The 14,865-nt window shown below is 55.1% G+C and overlaps 2 protein-coding genes across 4 annotated transcripts; one reads left to right on the plus strand and one right to left on the minus strand.

The window, feature by feature from the left end:
- Positions 1–831: 831 nt before the first annotated feature.
- On the plus strand, positions 832–4,310 carry LOC309543003 (beta-1,3-galactosyltransferase 5-like). Its single transcript, XM_082242168.1, has 2 exons — positions 832–1,492; positions 2,016–4,310. The coding sequence occupies exons 1-2, from the start codon at positions 1,118–1,120 to the stop codon at positions 2,682–2,684; spliced, it is 1,044 nt and encodes a 347-aa protein (XP_082098294.1). The 5' UTR covers positions 832–1,117; the 3' UTR covers positions 2,685–4,310.
- Positions 4,264–10,650, minus strand: LOC309543014 (uncharacterized protein). Of its 3 annotated transcripts, none has more exons than XM_082242188.1 (5): positions 9,649–10,650; positions 7,776–8,147; positions 6,386–6,535; positions 5,356–5,505; positions 4,264–4,793 (listed from the first exon to the last, which is right to left on the minus strand). In XM_082242188.1, exons 2-5 carry the CDS (start codon positions 8,119–8,121, stop codon positions 4,450–4,452), a joined length of 990 nt encoding a protein of 329 aa, XP_082098314.1. In that variant the 5' UTR covers positions 8,122–8,147; positions 9,649–10,650; the 3' UTR covers positions 4,264–4,449. The 3 variants fall into 3 exon arrangements, with proteins under 3 accessions (XP_082098314.1, XP_082098316.1, XP_082098315.1); XM_082242190.1 differs by lacking the exon at positions 9,649–10,650 and adding an exon at positions 9,190–9,259; XM_082242189.1 differs by lacking the exon at positions 9,649–10,650 and having other exon boundaries at positions 7,776–8,382.
- Between the last annotated feature and the right edge of the window lie 4,215 nt (positions 10,651–14,865).

Raw genomic sequence — 14,865 nt, forward strand, 5'->3', positions numbered from 1 at the left:
AAAAACCTGGATATACCGGTACATTTCCAAAATATAAGATATATTAATATACATCTTCTCAATTGTATTTCAGTTCAACAATTACTTTGATAAAATACATATTTTGTTATGTTCGGATGGCTTTCGATACCTATCAGATCCATCAATAATATATAGCACAGGCACAGGCAAACTTGGCCCTTCAGATGTTTTGAGACTACTATTCCCATCATCCCTGACCACTGGTCCTGTTAGCTAGGGATGATGGGAGTTGTAGTTCCAAAACATCTGGAGGGCCGAGTTTGTCTATGCCTGATATAGCATATATTCGACCCAAAAAACAGTGGCAATTTGTTGTTGACAAAGTACAGCTGCACATAGAAAGGGCCCCATTCCCTTCAGGAGCTGAGGGCCTCATCCAGCCTCAGTCTTGCCCTGGTTAGAAGAGCCCCCTGGATCAAGGCAAAGGGGCCCATCGGGTCCGGCCCCCTGTTCTCACAGGGGCCAAGCAGATGCAGTCATGGAAAACCCGGAGGCAGGATTCCAGCAGAAGAACAGCCCCTTCCCTCCTGGGCTTTCCAGAAGAATTCTGACATTCCCTCTCCTCCTCCAGGAATTTGTCCCATCCAATTTGGGGGCCACCCCTGCCTCCTGCAGGAGGAAGTTCCATAGTTTGACTAGGTGCTGTGCAAAGACGTATCCCTCCTCCCGGCGCACACACGTGAGATTTGCCTTCTTTCTTTTGCTTAGGAAATGCAAGAGGAGCAGGAGAGGCCCAGGCCAGCAGCATCGATAACCATCACGGATCTGCCACCCAGCAGGGTCCCCGCGCCCCGCTCTCTGGATCCCCGCAAAGCGTCCTTCCTATTTGCCCTCCCTCCGAGCAGCCGAAATGAAGGGCCTGCAGGTGGCATTCTGGAGAGCCCCTTCTCAGCCTGCTTGTGGCGCTCCAGTCCCCCTTTGGCCTTGGCTGCCATAGTCAGAGGCCAGGTGGCGCTTGGCCGCTCGGCCCCTGCAGATCTCCTCCCTCTCGCAGCTGCCCTTTGGCCGGCAGGCGAGAGCAAAGGCCAGCACTCCTGCCCAGCTGCCTCTCCTTGCCTCGAGCGGCAGGATGTGACCAGAGGCTGCCGGGACTGCCATGCCCCTCCCCATGGCCCCCAGGCGCCCCTGGGGCTCAAAGGGTCTGGCCTGCCTCTGCCTCCTGCTCTCTGCCATCCCGCTCTGGTGCCTCCTGCTCCTGGACGATGGTGCGCAGAAGCTGCTGGGGGCCTCCAGCCCTTTCTTTGCTGCCTGGCAGGAGCCCCCCGAGAGGACCCACTCTGGGGCCGGAAACGCAGCCCGCCAGGGGGTGGACTTTGGGCCTCTGTTCTCAGAAGCTGGCTGGGAGCCGCACTGTGAGCCTGGACAGGTGCTCTTAATCCTCGTGACCTCGGCCCCAGGAAACACGGAATCCCGGCAGGTGGTACGGAGGACCTGGGCTGCACAAGAGAAGCCCCAGCCTTACCCGTGGCAGGTCGCGTTCCTTTTTTAAAAAAAACATTTTTATTAGGAATTTAAACAAAACATATTATCTTAAAACATATCATCCTTAATTTCCCCCATTTTCCCTCCTCCCCCTCCCTCCCATAAAACAACCCCCCCTCCCCGCCCCCCTTGACTTCCCTCAGTTCCAATCTCTGGTTTCTCTATAAATGCTATTCTCTTCATGTTACAAAATTGTATAAATCCTTAATTTGTCTAACTGCTTATTATCAATAAAAGGTTTGTGAGTGTTTATTCAAAACCTGCCAAGGAGTCCAGTTCACTTTGTTGCATCTTTAGATACTTTCTAAAGGGTTCCCATTCATCTTTAAAGTCACAGTTATCCTTGTCCTGTAGTTTATGTGTCAATTTTGCCAATTCTGCATAGTCCATCAGTTTCTCTTGCCACGATTCTCTAGTCGGGATTTCCTCGTTCTTCCATCCTTGGGCTATTAAGACTCTCGCTGCCATTATCACATACGGTACATGAAGATATTTTTCAACTTCTTTGGCAGGTCGTGTTCCTGGTAGGCCAGAGCGCAGGTGAGGAGGCCTCCCGGCAGATCCAGCAAGAGCAGGAGGACTTTGGGGATGTCCTGGTGGGGAATTACCTGGACACCTACCGCAACCTCACCTTGAAGGTCCTCCATGGCGTCCGGTGGGCCCTCGGCCGCTGCCGGCCCAGCTACCTCCTCAAGACGGACGACGACTGCTTTGTCAACACCGAGCGGCTGCCGGAGTTCCTGGCCAGGCAAAACACCCTCCGGAGCGGCCTCTATGCAGGCTCCGTCTTTGCCCGGGAGAAGCGGAAAGTCATCCGGCATCCCTCCAGCAAGTGGTACGTGCCAAGGGAAGCTTATCACCCGGAAGAATACCCACCGTACGCCAGTGGCATCGGCTACATCCTGTCCCTGGATGCAGCCGCGAGGGTCCTGCGGGCGGCAGAGAGCGTCCCCCCCATCCCGGTGGAAGACGCCTACGTGGGCATCTTGGCTCAGCGGGCCGGGCTGTGGCCCAAGTCCAGTGCCCGCTTTGCCAAGCAGAACGCCAGGTGGCGAGTGTGCAACTTCCGCTATCTGATGGTGATCCACAGCCTCAGTGCGCCAGAGCAGGAGCTGGCCACGCGGAGAATGCGGGAAGCCCGGCACGCCTGCAGAGACAGGCCGGAGGTCACCAGGTGGTGAGCTGGAGAACGCAGCATTGGGGGGGGGGGCCTTGCCCTCCTCCTGCTCCGAGTGCGGATTGCAGAAAGAGCCTAGCGCTGTCCTCCTCAGGCTCCTTCCCCAACACCAACCTCCTGCTGGAGAAAGCAAGTCCTGCTGGCATTTTTGGCGGAAAGGTGGGATGTAAAGGAAACAAACAATATTCTGTAGGCCCAGCAGTGCCTGGATGAAAAAGGGAGCCCCAGGAAGAAACGAGGCTCCACCTTCAAGGCTGCCAGGCACCCTTGGCCCAACACGGCCCACTCTGACCGGCAGCAGCTCTCCAACATCCCAGGCAGAGGGAGGGCCTTGTCACTGGACTTGGACCTGGAGGATGTGATCCAGCACTGGGGGCTTTCTTTGTGCCTGTTGCAGCAGCCGGAATGAGGACTGCGAAGCCTGCAGGAAACTCTGCATCAGTTGGGCAAAACACCCTCCCCTCACACATATAGTGGCACTTCAGGGAGCAGAGGGGGCGGCTGTTTTGCCAGGAGCCACTCAGGCACACACACCCCTGACCTATTTCAGGACAGCCTACCTCCGACCATGGGAGAGAGGGACTGCGAGGCACTGAATAGCTGCAATTCCTGCATTTTAGCTGCAATTCTTGCATTTTAGCAGCAATTCTTGCATTGCAGAGGTCAGACTAAATGGGCCTTTGAGTCCTTTCCCAAACTACAATTTTGAGATTCTGCAAACAAGCATTATTAACAACACATGCTAATCCTAATCAACAACTAATCCTAATATTACTCATTAGGATTACTAATTTCAACTAAAACTCATCTCAGCTCCTCCCAGTATTTTATAGCCCATCTGTGGTTTCTGATCTGTAAAGTGGTGCTTTTTGGGTGGAAGGGGAGGAGGGGGACACACCCCCAGCCCCTGCCTGGAACAGTCAGCTCAGCTTGTTGGTGCTGCAAGCTGGAAATGAATGGGGCAAGATGTTCTCTCCCCACGCTGGGGGGCTGGAGGGCTGGAGGGCCAGCGCACACAGCCCTTGGCCCTTCAGAAAGACCCAGAGTCATGAGTCCTAATGGACGGAGGGTTTCTCCCCCCTTGGGGGATGCTATCTGCCTTTTATCTCCTTCAAGGCTTATACTTTTGCAGCAATCGGCTTCGGTTCAGAAATGGTTCTGGTTCTCCTGTGGAAGAAGCCTGTGTCACACCACTTCAGACTCTAGGCAAAGGCTCACAAAAGTGAAGTAAAAGCAATACAGTGGTACCTCGGGTTACAAACGCTTCGGGTTACATGTTTTCAGGTTGCGGACCATGGGAAACCCGGAAGTACCGGAAAGGGTTACTTCCGGGTTTTGCCACTCGTGCATGCGCAGAAGCGCTAAATCACGTCACGTGCATGCGCAGACACGGTGCTGCAGGTTGCGGACGTGCCTCCCTCATGGATTACGTCTGCAACCCAAGGTTCCACTGTAAATAAATAAATCCCTGCACGTTGAAAGCTAGGATGTCAAGAAGAGTAGAATAACGTGTCCCTCCCAAACATGCCAGGATATTCTCTCCCCTCCTCTGAGGTTTCTGCACAGGAAAGAGGCATAATACATTTCCTCATTTTCAAATTTTATTGAAAAAATAAAATTTTACAAAAGTCTGGAGGCTTTTCTGTAAGGATACAAACACTGACCTTGGAAAATGCCCCCCCCCTCAGAACAGTGGGGCAAATGGAGTCCCTTGTGCTGCCCCTGCCCAAATCTGATGGAGTCTCAAAAACTTGGGAGAGGGAGGTGGCTCAGGGTGGGGCCGAGCCGTGAGGTCGGAAGCCAGCGGCAGGCAGCAGCCAAGTTTCTTCCTTGAGGAGGGGAGAGGCAGGTGGGGCCCCCGGGGAACAGGGCTGGGATGGGCCCCCGTGGAGAGGGGTGCGGATGCCGTACGGATCGGCCGAGTGCGCGTGGCTGTGGAGCAGCAACTCGTTCAGAGTCTCGCCCACCTGCACCAGGTTGTCCGAGATGACGTGCAGGTGGGAGACGGTGTCGCTGGCCAGGCTTTCCAGGAGGAGCTGCTGCTGCCGCGACGTGCGCAGGATCTGCACCAGGATCTGCTGCATGCTCTGCAGAAGACTGACGATGCCAGGCCCTGAGAGGGGAGGGAGGAGGCGGGAGCAAGGGTCAGGGGGCCCGGGCAGAGACACCACCCAAGGGGGACCTCTCCAAAAGCACCAGAGAGAACGGACACATTTTCTGTTGATTTCAGAAGGAGATTTGTAAGCCTGGGGGGGGGGGTCCTATGCCATTTGTAAATGCCCATCAGGGAAGGTGAGCAAATTGCCTTGTATGAATGCATTCTCTTCCCGGAAGAAACGGAAAGAGATTCTGAGCTGAGCATCTGCAGACATGAAAAGTAAGGAAGGAACTGCAGCAGTTGTTTGTGGGGTCACTTGGGCCCCAGGCAGTTTGTGTCCTTTTTCATTTTTCTCATTCCCTTCAATAGGACCCCAAAATCTGTAAAAACAACAACATAAACTTTCCCCTAGATGGGCCTGAAGTGCCGCATGTCAAATCACACCTTGCCACAGTCGAGGGATATTGGGAGAATGTGGGGTTGCAGAAGACCAACACAAAAGTGTGCTTCAGTGATGTTGGGGTGCTTTCAACCCCACCTGTTTTTGGAGCATTCAGAGCAAAGAAGTGACGCTCACCTTGACAGTCTGGCCCAGAGGGCTGCCCATCGTCCGCTGCCGCCTGTTCCTCTCTTGCAGTCTCAGGCGAGTCCTTCTCTGCAGTGCAGGCTGGCTGGTCCGGGCTCCCTGGCAAGAGCCTCAAGGAGCCCTCGCAGGCCAAGGGGGAATCTGCAAGAGTCGGCAAAGGGCTCGTGGTTCAACTCCTGCAGGCAACCCTTCTCTCCTTAAGAGCCGAAGAAGAGTCTGCTGGGTCAGGCCAGGGGCCCAGCTGCCCCACTGGGAAACCCCAAATCAGGACCCGAGCAGAAGAGTGACTCCCCCTTCCTGCGGTTTCCAGCAAATGATACAGTGGTGCCTTGGTTCTCAAACAACTTGGAACCCAAACACTGCAAACCCGGAAGTAAGTGTTCCAGTTTGCAAACTTTTTTTGGAAGTTGAACATGCCCCATTTTGAGTGTTATGCTTCTGATTTAAGTGCCACACTTCCATTTTGAGTGTTACACTGAGGTCTGTGTTTTTGCTATTTTGTGTTTTTGTGGCTCTTTGTGTGTGTGTGTGTGTGTGTGACTGGAACCCAGTTCGGCTTCTGATTGATTGATTGATTGCATGAACTGCATTGTTTATTGCTTTCATTTTATGTATCAGTGGTCTCTTTAGATAGTAAAATTCATGTTAAATTGCTGTTTGGGGGATTGTTATTAAAAGTCTGAAACGGATTAACCCATTTTGCATGACTTTCTATGGGAAAGCGTGCCTTGGTTTTGGAATGCTTTGGTTTTGGAACAGACGTCTGGAACAGATTCACTTTGAGAACCAAGGGACCTCTGTATTCAGAAGCATTGCAGCCTCTGACCATGGAGGCAGAGCAGAGCCAACACGGCTTAGTGGCCACAGATCTCCCTCTCCTCCTCCAGGAGTTTGTCTCTTCCTCTTTTAAAGCCATTCAGATTGGTGGCCGTCACTGCCTCTCCAACAGAGGAGCAGATTTTGCTGCCTTGGGAGAAGCCTTGGTGGGTTCTCCCCTCCCTGCTTTCAGCTACACACCTACCAGCAGCCTGACACGCAGAAGCTGCGCAAGTCAACCGTCTCCCATCGCACAGATCCTGGGTTTTGCTGCCTGCCATCTCTGGTGGCAAGGACAGAGACGGCTTGGCCTCTGGATCACCCCCGTCCTCGTGGGGAGGCAGCTTCCCTAGATCTGGAAGGAAAATGGACTCGTAAGGCAAATCTCATAGGACAGCCATTGGCAACCTGGTCTCCTCCTATGTCCTCCCATTTGTTTGGACTACAACTCCCATCAGGCACAGCCTGCATGGCCATAGGATGCTGGCGGCAGCAGAGCTGTGCTGCCCAGAGCTGATGGGAGCTGTAGTCCAACACAATGGCCTACAGGTAACCAAGTAACCAAGCAGGACAGCAGTTGACAAGCACAGATGCGAGCAGCACATTTGATTAGGATGGGCATTCTGGGATTTTAAAAAAATACATATTTCAATGAAGGAAGGGGGGAATGACAAGCAAACAAAAAAGGGCAAGGAAGAGGTAAAGAGGCAAAAGAACTTCAACAAGAGTGGTCTACAAGGCCAAGCAGGAGAAAAAGCCCCATGCCAAGCTGAGCAGAAGCAGGGCAGATCTGGGGGGCTGAGGGCAGGATAGTCCTTCCTCCTCCTCCTTACGTGCATGCCACAAAAGCAGCCCCTCACCCCCACTGATCTCACATGCACCCAAGGTGGCAAGTGGTGCTTGGATGGAGGAAGAACCACATGACAGAGATAGATGCAAGTAGAAGAAAAAGGCTGGAATGGATCTGCCTTGCTGCTGGGCGTTGGCGCAGGTCACAGCTCCAGATCCATTCCAGCCTTTTTCTTCTGCTCATCTCTCTCTCTCTCTCTCTCTGCCAGCTTCTCTCGATCCCCATTTTTTTTTTAAAAAAAGCATTAGGCCTGGGTATGCCCCAGACCCCCCACATGCACCCCTGTGTTGCCAAGCCATTGTCCAGGACCCAGGCACTGGCATTCCCAGTTACCTTCAGATGGGGCCAGTAAGTAGAGAAATTTTCAAGGCTTGAGGCCACACAGCTCCATCCTTTGCAAATCCAGGGCATTTCTGGTCTCTCTCTTTCTCTCTCTCTTTTTTTAAAAATGAGTCTCTCCCTCATTCTTGTGGATAAAATGTTTGTACAGGTAACAGCACCTGCTCAAACTGAGAGGGTTTGTTCCTTCCTGTTCCTGACTGAAAAATACCCGGGGGGGGGCAAGAGTAGGGAGGCCTCTGGTGTTGCTCTCTTACCTCTCCTCTCCCACCACCTGCCTCTTTCTGCCACAGTACCTGTTCACATCCCCCAAATCCTGGGTGGCGCAGAGAGGACCGGGGCTCACTGAAGCCCACCCCAAAGCTGGCTAAGGAAGGGGGGCAAGGGGGAGAGGAGGCTCCCTTACCTGGCAGGCGCCTCTCCCCAAAGACAGGTCTCCCCGCGGCTTCCCAGATCCTCTTCATGGTCTTGTAGTGGGGGGGTGCCTGTGGGGCGGGTCGCCCCCCAGCCTGCTGCCTCCGGGTCTCCCACTCGGAGTAGAAGGCCTGCTTAAGGGCCTTCCACTTGGAGCGGCACTGGGCCACGTTGCGGCTGTAGCCGGCCAGGGCCAGCCGGCGGGAGATGTCTCGCCAGAGGGCCTCGTTGGGGCGTGAGGTGGAGGCCATCAGCAGCGTCACCTGCCGGCAGCCTCCGATGAACGCCAGGAGGCAGGCGATCTCCTGCTGGGTCCAGGCACGGCCCCTGGGCATCATTCAGGGCGGCTCCGTGGGGTGGGCACCTGCAGGGAAGACGGAAGGAAGGGGCTCGCAGGACCAGGGCGGGCACCAGGAAGGAGCCGGATGGGCCCAGGGTCAGCAGGAAACCAGGGAGCTCTGCTGGGGGGGGGGGGGAGTTGCACCAGACTCCCCTTTGCTGCCACCATCAGGCTCCCCCATGCAGGCAATGATGAGACCCCTGCAAGACCTCCTGCCTTGGGCCTCAGATTCCCCTTGACCCCAGACAGCTCCCTCTTCAGCATCCCTGAGTGTGGCTCCTGGACTCCCCCCACCTCACAATTCCCAGTTTCCCAGCAGCAGGTCCTGCTCACTTGCCTCCCACTGGGGAGACAATACTGAGCCTCTGACTGGCCCTATGGCCATTTCCCACGTGGGGCCCCAGCTGGGGGGTCTCTGCTGGCATCGCCAGGTGGGCTGGGAAGGTGCCCTGCCTGAAACCTGGGAGAGAGCCTATGCCGGCCAGTGTCAACAATGCCCAGCTGCACGGCCCAGCCCAAGGCCAGCCGGGTATGCCCCTCCGTCTGGAGGGAAGGGCACCTGTCTGGAAGGGCAGCTGTCTGGCATGCAGAGCTGGCGGGACCAGGCAGAGGAAGAAGCCCTGCCTAGCTAGCTGCATGGGGGAATCGCCGTTCATGGAGAGCGGCGCCTGCAGTTGCGGAGGAGATTTCCCCCTGCCACTCTACCCGGGCTAGGCTTGGCGAGCGGCAGCGTGGGGGCCACCTTCTCTGCCCACCCGGCCCCCGGCCAGGCCTCCTTCTTGGCCCCCGAAGGGACTGAAGGCCCGAGGCCGCTTCCGGCAGCCCTTTGTTTTTCCAGAGCGCGCAGCAGCTGGCGGGCGCCCCTCTGCACACGCTCAGAGGCCCTGTCTTCTGCCGCGAGCAGGAGCGCGACTCCCGGGCTCCGCCCGCCCGCCCGCCCGCCCATCCTCCTTCCCTGCCGGGGCTGCAGCTGAGCCAAGGGCAAGGCGCGCACCCGGCGGGGAAGGGAGCGCCAGCCCGCCCGCCCGCCCGCCCGCCCGCCTCTCCCGGCTCCGGCGCGCCTGACCTGCCTCTGCGCTCGGGGTCCGGCTGGCCAGCGGCGGCTCTGCGGATGCCCGGCCGCGCCCGGTCCCTCGCCCGCCCGCCCGCCCGCCCGCCTGCCCGCCGGCAGCTGCCCCCGCCCGCCCGCCCGCCCGCGGCGACGAGGCTCGGGGCTCCGCATGGCCGGGCCGGGCGAGGCTGCGCAGGACCCGGGCGCGCGCGGAGGCGGCGAGGGCAGCAGCAGCAGCAGCAACGAGGACCCCGCCCGGCCTGTCCGGGGGCTGCACCCGCCGCGCCTCTGCCAACCAGCGAGCGCGACTGGACCCTTGGCCGGGGGAAGGGAACCCCTTCGGGGGGCAGCCAGGGGACCCCCCCCCTTCCAGGGTCCCGGAAGCCTCCCTCCTCTCCCAGCTGCGCAACGCGGCCGCCCTGGCTGGACCCCAACCCTGAGGGAAGAAGCCCTTCTCCTCCCGTGCCAACCTACCTGGACCCCGAGGCCGCCCCCGGAGGCAGCCCTGCCTGCGCCCCCTCCCAAGGAAGCTCGGAGAGGGTCCTTCTCCGCGCAGCGCAGCCTTAAACTGCGGATCTCGCCCCCTCGGGAGGCAGCGATGGCCGCCCACCTGGACCGGGGCATCCCTGGAGGAGGAGGCCGGCTTGGGCTGCAGCCACAATGCCCGGGCTCGGCCTCCCGGTCCAGAGGCAGCCGCGCGTCTGAAGGGCAGTGGCTGGAAAGCAGAGGGGAGGAGCTCTTGCTCTGGGGCGCTGCCTGGGGGCCTCCCTTGAGGGCATCTGGTCGGCCACTGCGAGGACAGGACAGGAGGCTGGACTAGAGGGCCACTGGCCTGATCCAGCTTCAGCCTTAGGTTCTCAGGGTGGCAAGAAGGGAGAGGGCCTTTGCAGCTGCTTGCTCCCTGCAGCTCACCTGGCACCTGCTCCGACAAGGCTCCAGGGGGGGTTGAACCAAAGGCAGACTGTTCCAGAAGCTCTGCAAACACCATCTTGGTGGTCAAGATAGCCCACAATTAGCTGGTAGTGGTTGCAGCAATGAGCTCATCTGTATTTATATTTATTTGCTTTGATATTCTTTGTTTTTAATATTCTGTGGGGAGCCGCCCAGAGTGGCTGGGGAAATCCAGCCAGATGGATGGGGGTATAAATAATAAATATTATTATTATTATTAGCTGGCTTTGCCTTATCTGTGATCTTGGGGTGCTGGGCTCTGAGTCCAGAAAGAGGAGCTACCTGTAGGATTGGGCTATTTGGCACCTATGCCCTCATCTGGTCAGGTGAAGCGAGGGGAAGTCCTGGCCAAAGTGATGTCTGCTGCTTTGTGTCTAATGAATACCTGCACATTGACTTGGGTGTGGACAAGCCCCCTCCTGGCTTCTGTGTCTGTTCTGCGTCTGTAAAGCCTGGGAGGCCCGGCTGATTTGCTGCAGTTCTGCACCTGTCTCAAAAAAAAGCACTAGAACTGATCACTCCAATGTTTCCACATCCTTTTTTGGTATCCCTGCCCCCAGCCACTCCCATGAGTCCTCCTTTGGGGACTGGCGAAACCCCTTTGGGATGTTGTTGCTCCTGTTCTTGGGCCTGGAGTCAGGAGGGGGGTTCTTTAGCAGGGACCCTGTCATGGTCACCACATGTGGGAGGTTGGTTTCAGCTGAATCCTAGAGTTGGAAGAGACCACAAGGGCCATCGAGTCCAACCCCCTGCCAAGCAGAAAACACCATCAGAGCACTCCTGACATATGGTTGTCAAGCCTCTGCTTAAAGACCTCCAAAGTAGGAGACTCCACCACACTCCTTGGCAGCAAATTCCACTGTCTAACAGCTCTTACTGTCAGGAAGTTCTTCCTAATGTTTAGGTGGAATCTTCTTTCTTGTAGTTTGGATCCATTGCTCCGTGTCCGCTTCTCTGGAGCAGCAGAAAACAACCTTTCTCCCTCCTCTATGTGACATCCTTTTATATATTTGAACATGGCTATCATATCACCCCTTAACCTCCTCTTCTCCAGGCTAAACATGCCCAGCTGAACCCCATCCCAAAGCAGAAGCTGTGCGTTAAGTGGCGCATGCCTGTGGAGCGCATCAGAGACACAGGCCTCCTCAGTCCCCAGAACCATATCCGGTGCCAGCACACGCCTTCATTCTAGCTAAATAGTGACACCCTCCTTGCACTGCAATGCCCCACAGATGAATTGGGTCCCAGAGGCACCCACAGATCAGGTGTTCATCCACAGCACAATGCAGCAATGTAACAATTAGAGCTCTGCCCCCTCCCCAAATGGGAGGGGGTCCCGACTTACAATATCGCAGCTGGCACACTCAGTGAAAGTGCAGCTAGCAAAGGTTGCAGAGCAGAAAGCAGACCTCCTTTCCGGAGGAAGCACCCTCAGGGCATGTGAAAAAGGAGCCCTCAAGCAAACTTCCTGTTTCAAAAGAGGCAAAGTTGGGGGCAGGCGGGGGAGGATCAGCGCTTATCCTAGGGTTACCAGATGTCCCCATTTCTCGGGGACAGTCCCTGGATTTGCGAATAAGTCCCCGGACAAATTCCATCCAGGGAATGTCCCCTGATTTCATCTAATGTCCCCAGGAAACACAGCAGCCTGGAGCAGTTGGCTCTGGCTGGCTTCAGGAGCTGCTCGGAAGTCCCCATGTGATGGTGGTGCAGGGGCTCAAAGACGCAGCTTCTGGGCTGCCTCCACCTTCCCTGACCCCAGCACCTCAGCTGGGAAGGGAAGCTTCAGGCTGCCTATCGGAGCAGCCTCACAACTCCCCCTTGCGTGCAAGCAGGAGCGGGGCGGGGATCTCTCAGTTAGGCAACGGGAAGCCTCCCTTCCCAGCTGAGAGATCCCCACCCCTCCTGCTTGCACGCAAGTAGGAATGGGATTGGGGCTGCTCCGATGGAAAGGGAGGCATCGTGCTGCCTGAGCCTCCCCTCTGCTGCCACTCTCAGCCCTCCTTCTCCGCCTTGCATGCCTGACCCACCGCACACCGCTCCCCCCCCCCACCACCGAAGAGTCAACTACTCAGGGGCTGCCCAGGCTCAGGGAGAAAGGAGATAGAAGCCTCAGAGGAAGGGGAAACGTGGCGGTTGAGGTCAAGGAGGAGGCTGCCCCTCTGCCACCGCCATCGCTGCAGCATCAACATCCCGAATGTGTAGTTAGTTAGTTAGTTAGTTAGTTAGTTAGTTAGTTAGTTAGTAGATAGGTAGCCGTGTTGGTCTGTCATAGTCAAAATAAAAAAAAATCCTTCCAGTAGCACCTTAAAGACCAACTAAGTTAGTTCTTGGTATGAGCTTTCGTGTGCATGCACACTGTGTATCTTAAGAAGTGTGCATGCACACGAAAGCTCATACCAAGAACTAACTTAGTTGGTCTTTAAGGTGCTACTGGAAGGAATTTTTTTTAGTTAGTTAGTTAGTTAGTTAGTTAGTTAGTTAGTTAAAGTGTCCCCAGATTCATTGGAAAAAATCTGGTAACTTTAGCTTATCCGCCATGCAGTTTTTGCACTCAGGATCACTCCACCCGTTGGCATCCCACAATCTTCCCCTGCAGGTGGAGTTAGGGGATGTTTTGGTGATAGGGTGGTGTGTGTCTGAAGGCAAAAGAGGCAACCACCTTTCTGAAATTAAGTGCTGGCTCTAGAATTGATGGACCTCCAATGAAGGTGAATGTTGGAAGGTTCAGGACAGACAAGAAAAAGACCGTCTTCACGCAGCACAGTTAAAGTGTGGAACCCCCAGGAGGCAGAGATGGCTACCAAATTGGGCGGCTTTAGAAGAGGATGAGAGGAATCCCTGGAGGGGGAGAGGGCTCTGTCCATGGATCCTGGCCACAATGGTCACAGCTGGGGGCAGCAGGGCTTCCAAATCCCAGTTGCTGGAAGCCATAGGAAGGGGATATTCTCTTGCGCTCAAATCCTGCTTGCGGGTTTCCTGTAAGAGGCATCTGGTTGGCCACTTGGGGGGGGGCAGGATACTGGCCAGGATGGGGCGTTGGCCTGATCCAGCTGCAGGCTCTTCTTATTTTCAGATTTGTTTCTGGCAGCACCTGCCTGGGAGCCACATCTGCATCGCCTTGGGCTCCAGGATGGAAGAAAGGGGGGGCAGGAATGAGAGAAAGTGAAAAGGGGAAGGAAAACAAACACCCGAGGGGGAGGTCAACAACATTTCCCTTCCCTAGTGCTTGCAGGGACTATATGTCTGGGGGGGGGGCAGCATCCATTCCATAAGTGGTCAAGCCTTTGATGGGAGATGGAATGCAGGTATAACCATTGATACGGAATGGAAGGGGGGGGCTCCTTTCCCCCTTCCTTCTAGGAACATCCGAGGCCCCGCTTATTCCTATGGCCCCGCTTTGGCCAATCACAGCCATGCATTCGTCCTGCAGAAGCTAGCTCAGGGAGCTCCTGCACGCCTCATTTCACCCCTGACAAGCTGCTGACGGCCCCCCACGGCGAGAACAATGGATCCGAAACCAGGGACCTCCTGTTACAATGTATCCATTCTGTTTCTGCTTTTGCCCTATAGTACAGAATGGGTTTGAAATCATTGAAATCTTTAGGAATTGATATAAAATCAACCGTAACTCCGATTTCTTCGCTCTCGGTGTCATTCAACTCAGTTCCCCGTGGACTCCATGATGCTATCCCTACTTCCATAATCCCCAAAGCAACAGGTCACGTACGCAGGAACTTCTTAATCCTGTCAGATCGTTTCGCCAAACCTTTCCTCTAGGCAATATTAGGTGGCAGACGATGTATATCTCTGACCCATTGTCTTGCCACCACCGGTACTCAATAAATGTGTATCTATGTATATTTCCCTCTCCGCATATCCCCCCTCCCTCATCCGAAAATGCTAATTAATGTAATCCCACCTTTTCATAATGTATTCATGACGTGTAAAGTATATTCATGATGTAACTTGTGAAACCCAACCTTCCCGTAATGTATTCGTGACGTTTCATGCACTGTATTCTGGGATATGGAGGGAAATTTCAAAAGTTCATGTCACCCCTTTCTCTCTGTTCAATCTCGCCTTGAACCTGTTGCGCAATAAACTTGGATCTTCTGCAGTTTGCTCCTGCGTCCGGCTGAGCTCATTTTCTTCCGCAGGGACCCACGGACTTAGTCCGATGAGCTGGGTGGCAGAGTAACCCCGCACCCAGATTTTAGCCGTAACACCATTTTGGTTATTTAAAAAACTCATGCCACATGTTGCCTTCAATTTTTAAAGTTCCTTTTGTTAATAGAGAAATCTGAGGGCTCCCTTGGACAAAAAACAAGGACAGAAAGCCTTTGGACAAAAAGCCAGGAATACCAGAGCAAAACAGCAACCAGGAGGCTTGGTCTTGATTGAAGACGTCGAGACAGGACTCCTACCTGCCACCAGGTGCAACAAGGTGGAAGCCCCCAACAAAAGAGCCACCAAACTTTTATTAGCTGCTAATCCCCATGTTACACCCCCCTAACTACATCACTCATACATCACGGTTACATCATGAAAGGGGAGGTCTGGTGGCTGTAATCTGAGCATCTTGGCCCCTGCCCCATGGTTCTCCTTGCCCTCCACCAAACACCCATCAAGTGTAACAAAAGAGATCTTTACATTTCCCTGTTTCCCAGCCAAGTTAATCACACCCTAATAAGTTGAATTAATAATAATACCATATAGCTACTATCATTGGAAACATAGAAT

Source organism: Podarcis vaucheri (assembly GCF_965113315.1).
Source record: "Podarcis vaucheri genome assembly, chromosome: 11".
NCBI classification, from domain to species: domain Eukaryota; kingdom Metazoa; phylum Chordata; class Lepidosauria; order Squamata; family Lacertidae; genus Podarcis; species Podarcis vaucheri.

What these genes read in the sequence shown, in the direction of transcription:
- LOC309543003 (XM_082242168.1), top strand. Translation starts at nt 1,118, where the DNA reads ATGCCCCTCCCCATGGCCCCCAGGCGCCCCTGGGGCTCAAAGGGTCTG. An exon ending in CCCAGCCTTACCCGTGGCAG is followed by an intron (nt 1,493 to 2,015) that starts GTCGCGTTCCTT and finishes CTTCTTTGGCAG; the next exon opens with GTCGTGTTCCTGGTAGGCCA.
- LOC309543014 (XM_082242188.1), bottom strand. Translation starts at nt 8,121, where the DNA reads ATGATGCCCAGGGGCCGTGCCTGGACCCAGCAGGAGATCGCCTGCCTC. An exon ending in TGGGGAGAGGCGCCTGCCAG is followed by an intron (nt 6,536 to 7,775) that starts GTAAGGGAGCCT and finishes TTTTCCTTCCAG; the next exon opens with ATCTAGGGAAGCTGCCTCCC. An exon ending in TTCTGCGTGTCAGGCTGCTG is followed by an intron (nt 5,506 to 6,385) that starts GTAGGTGTGTAG and finishes CGACTCTTGCAG; the next exon opens with ATTCCCCCTTGGCCTGCGAG.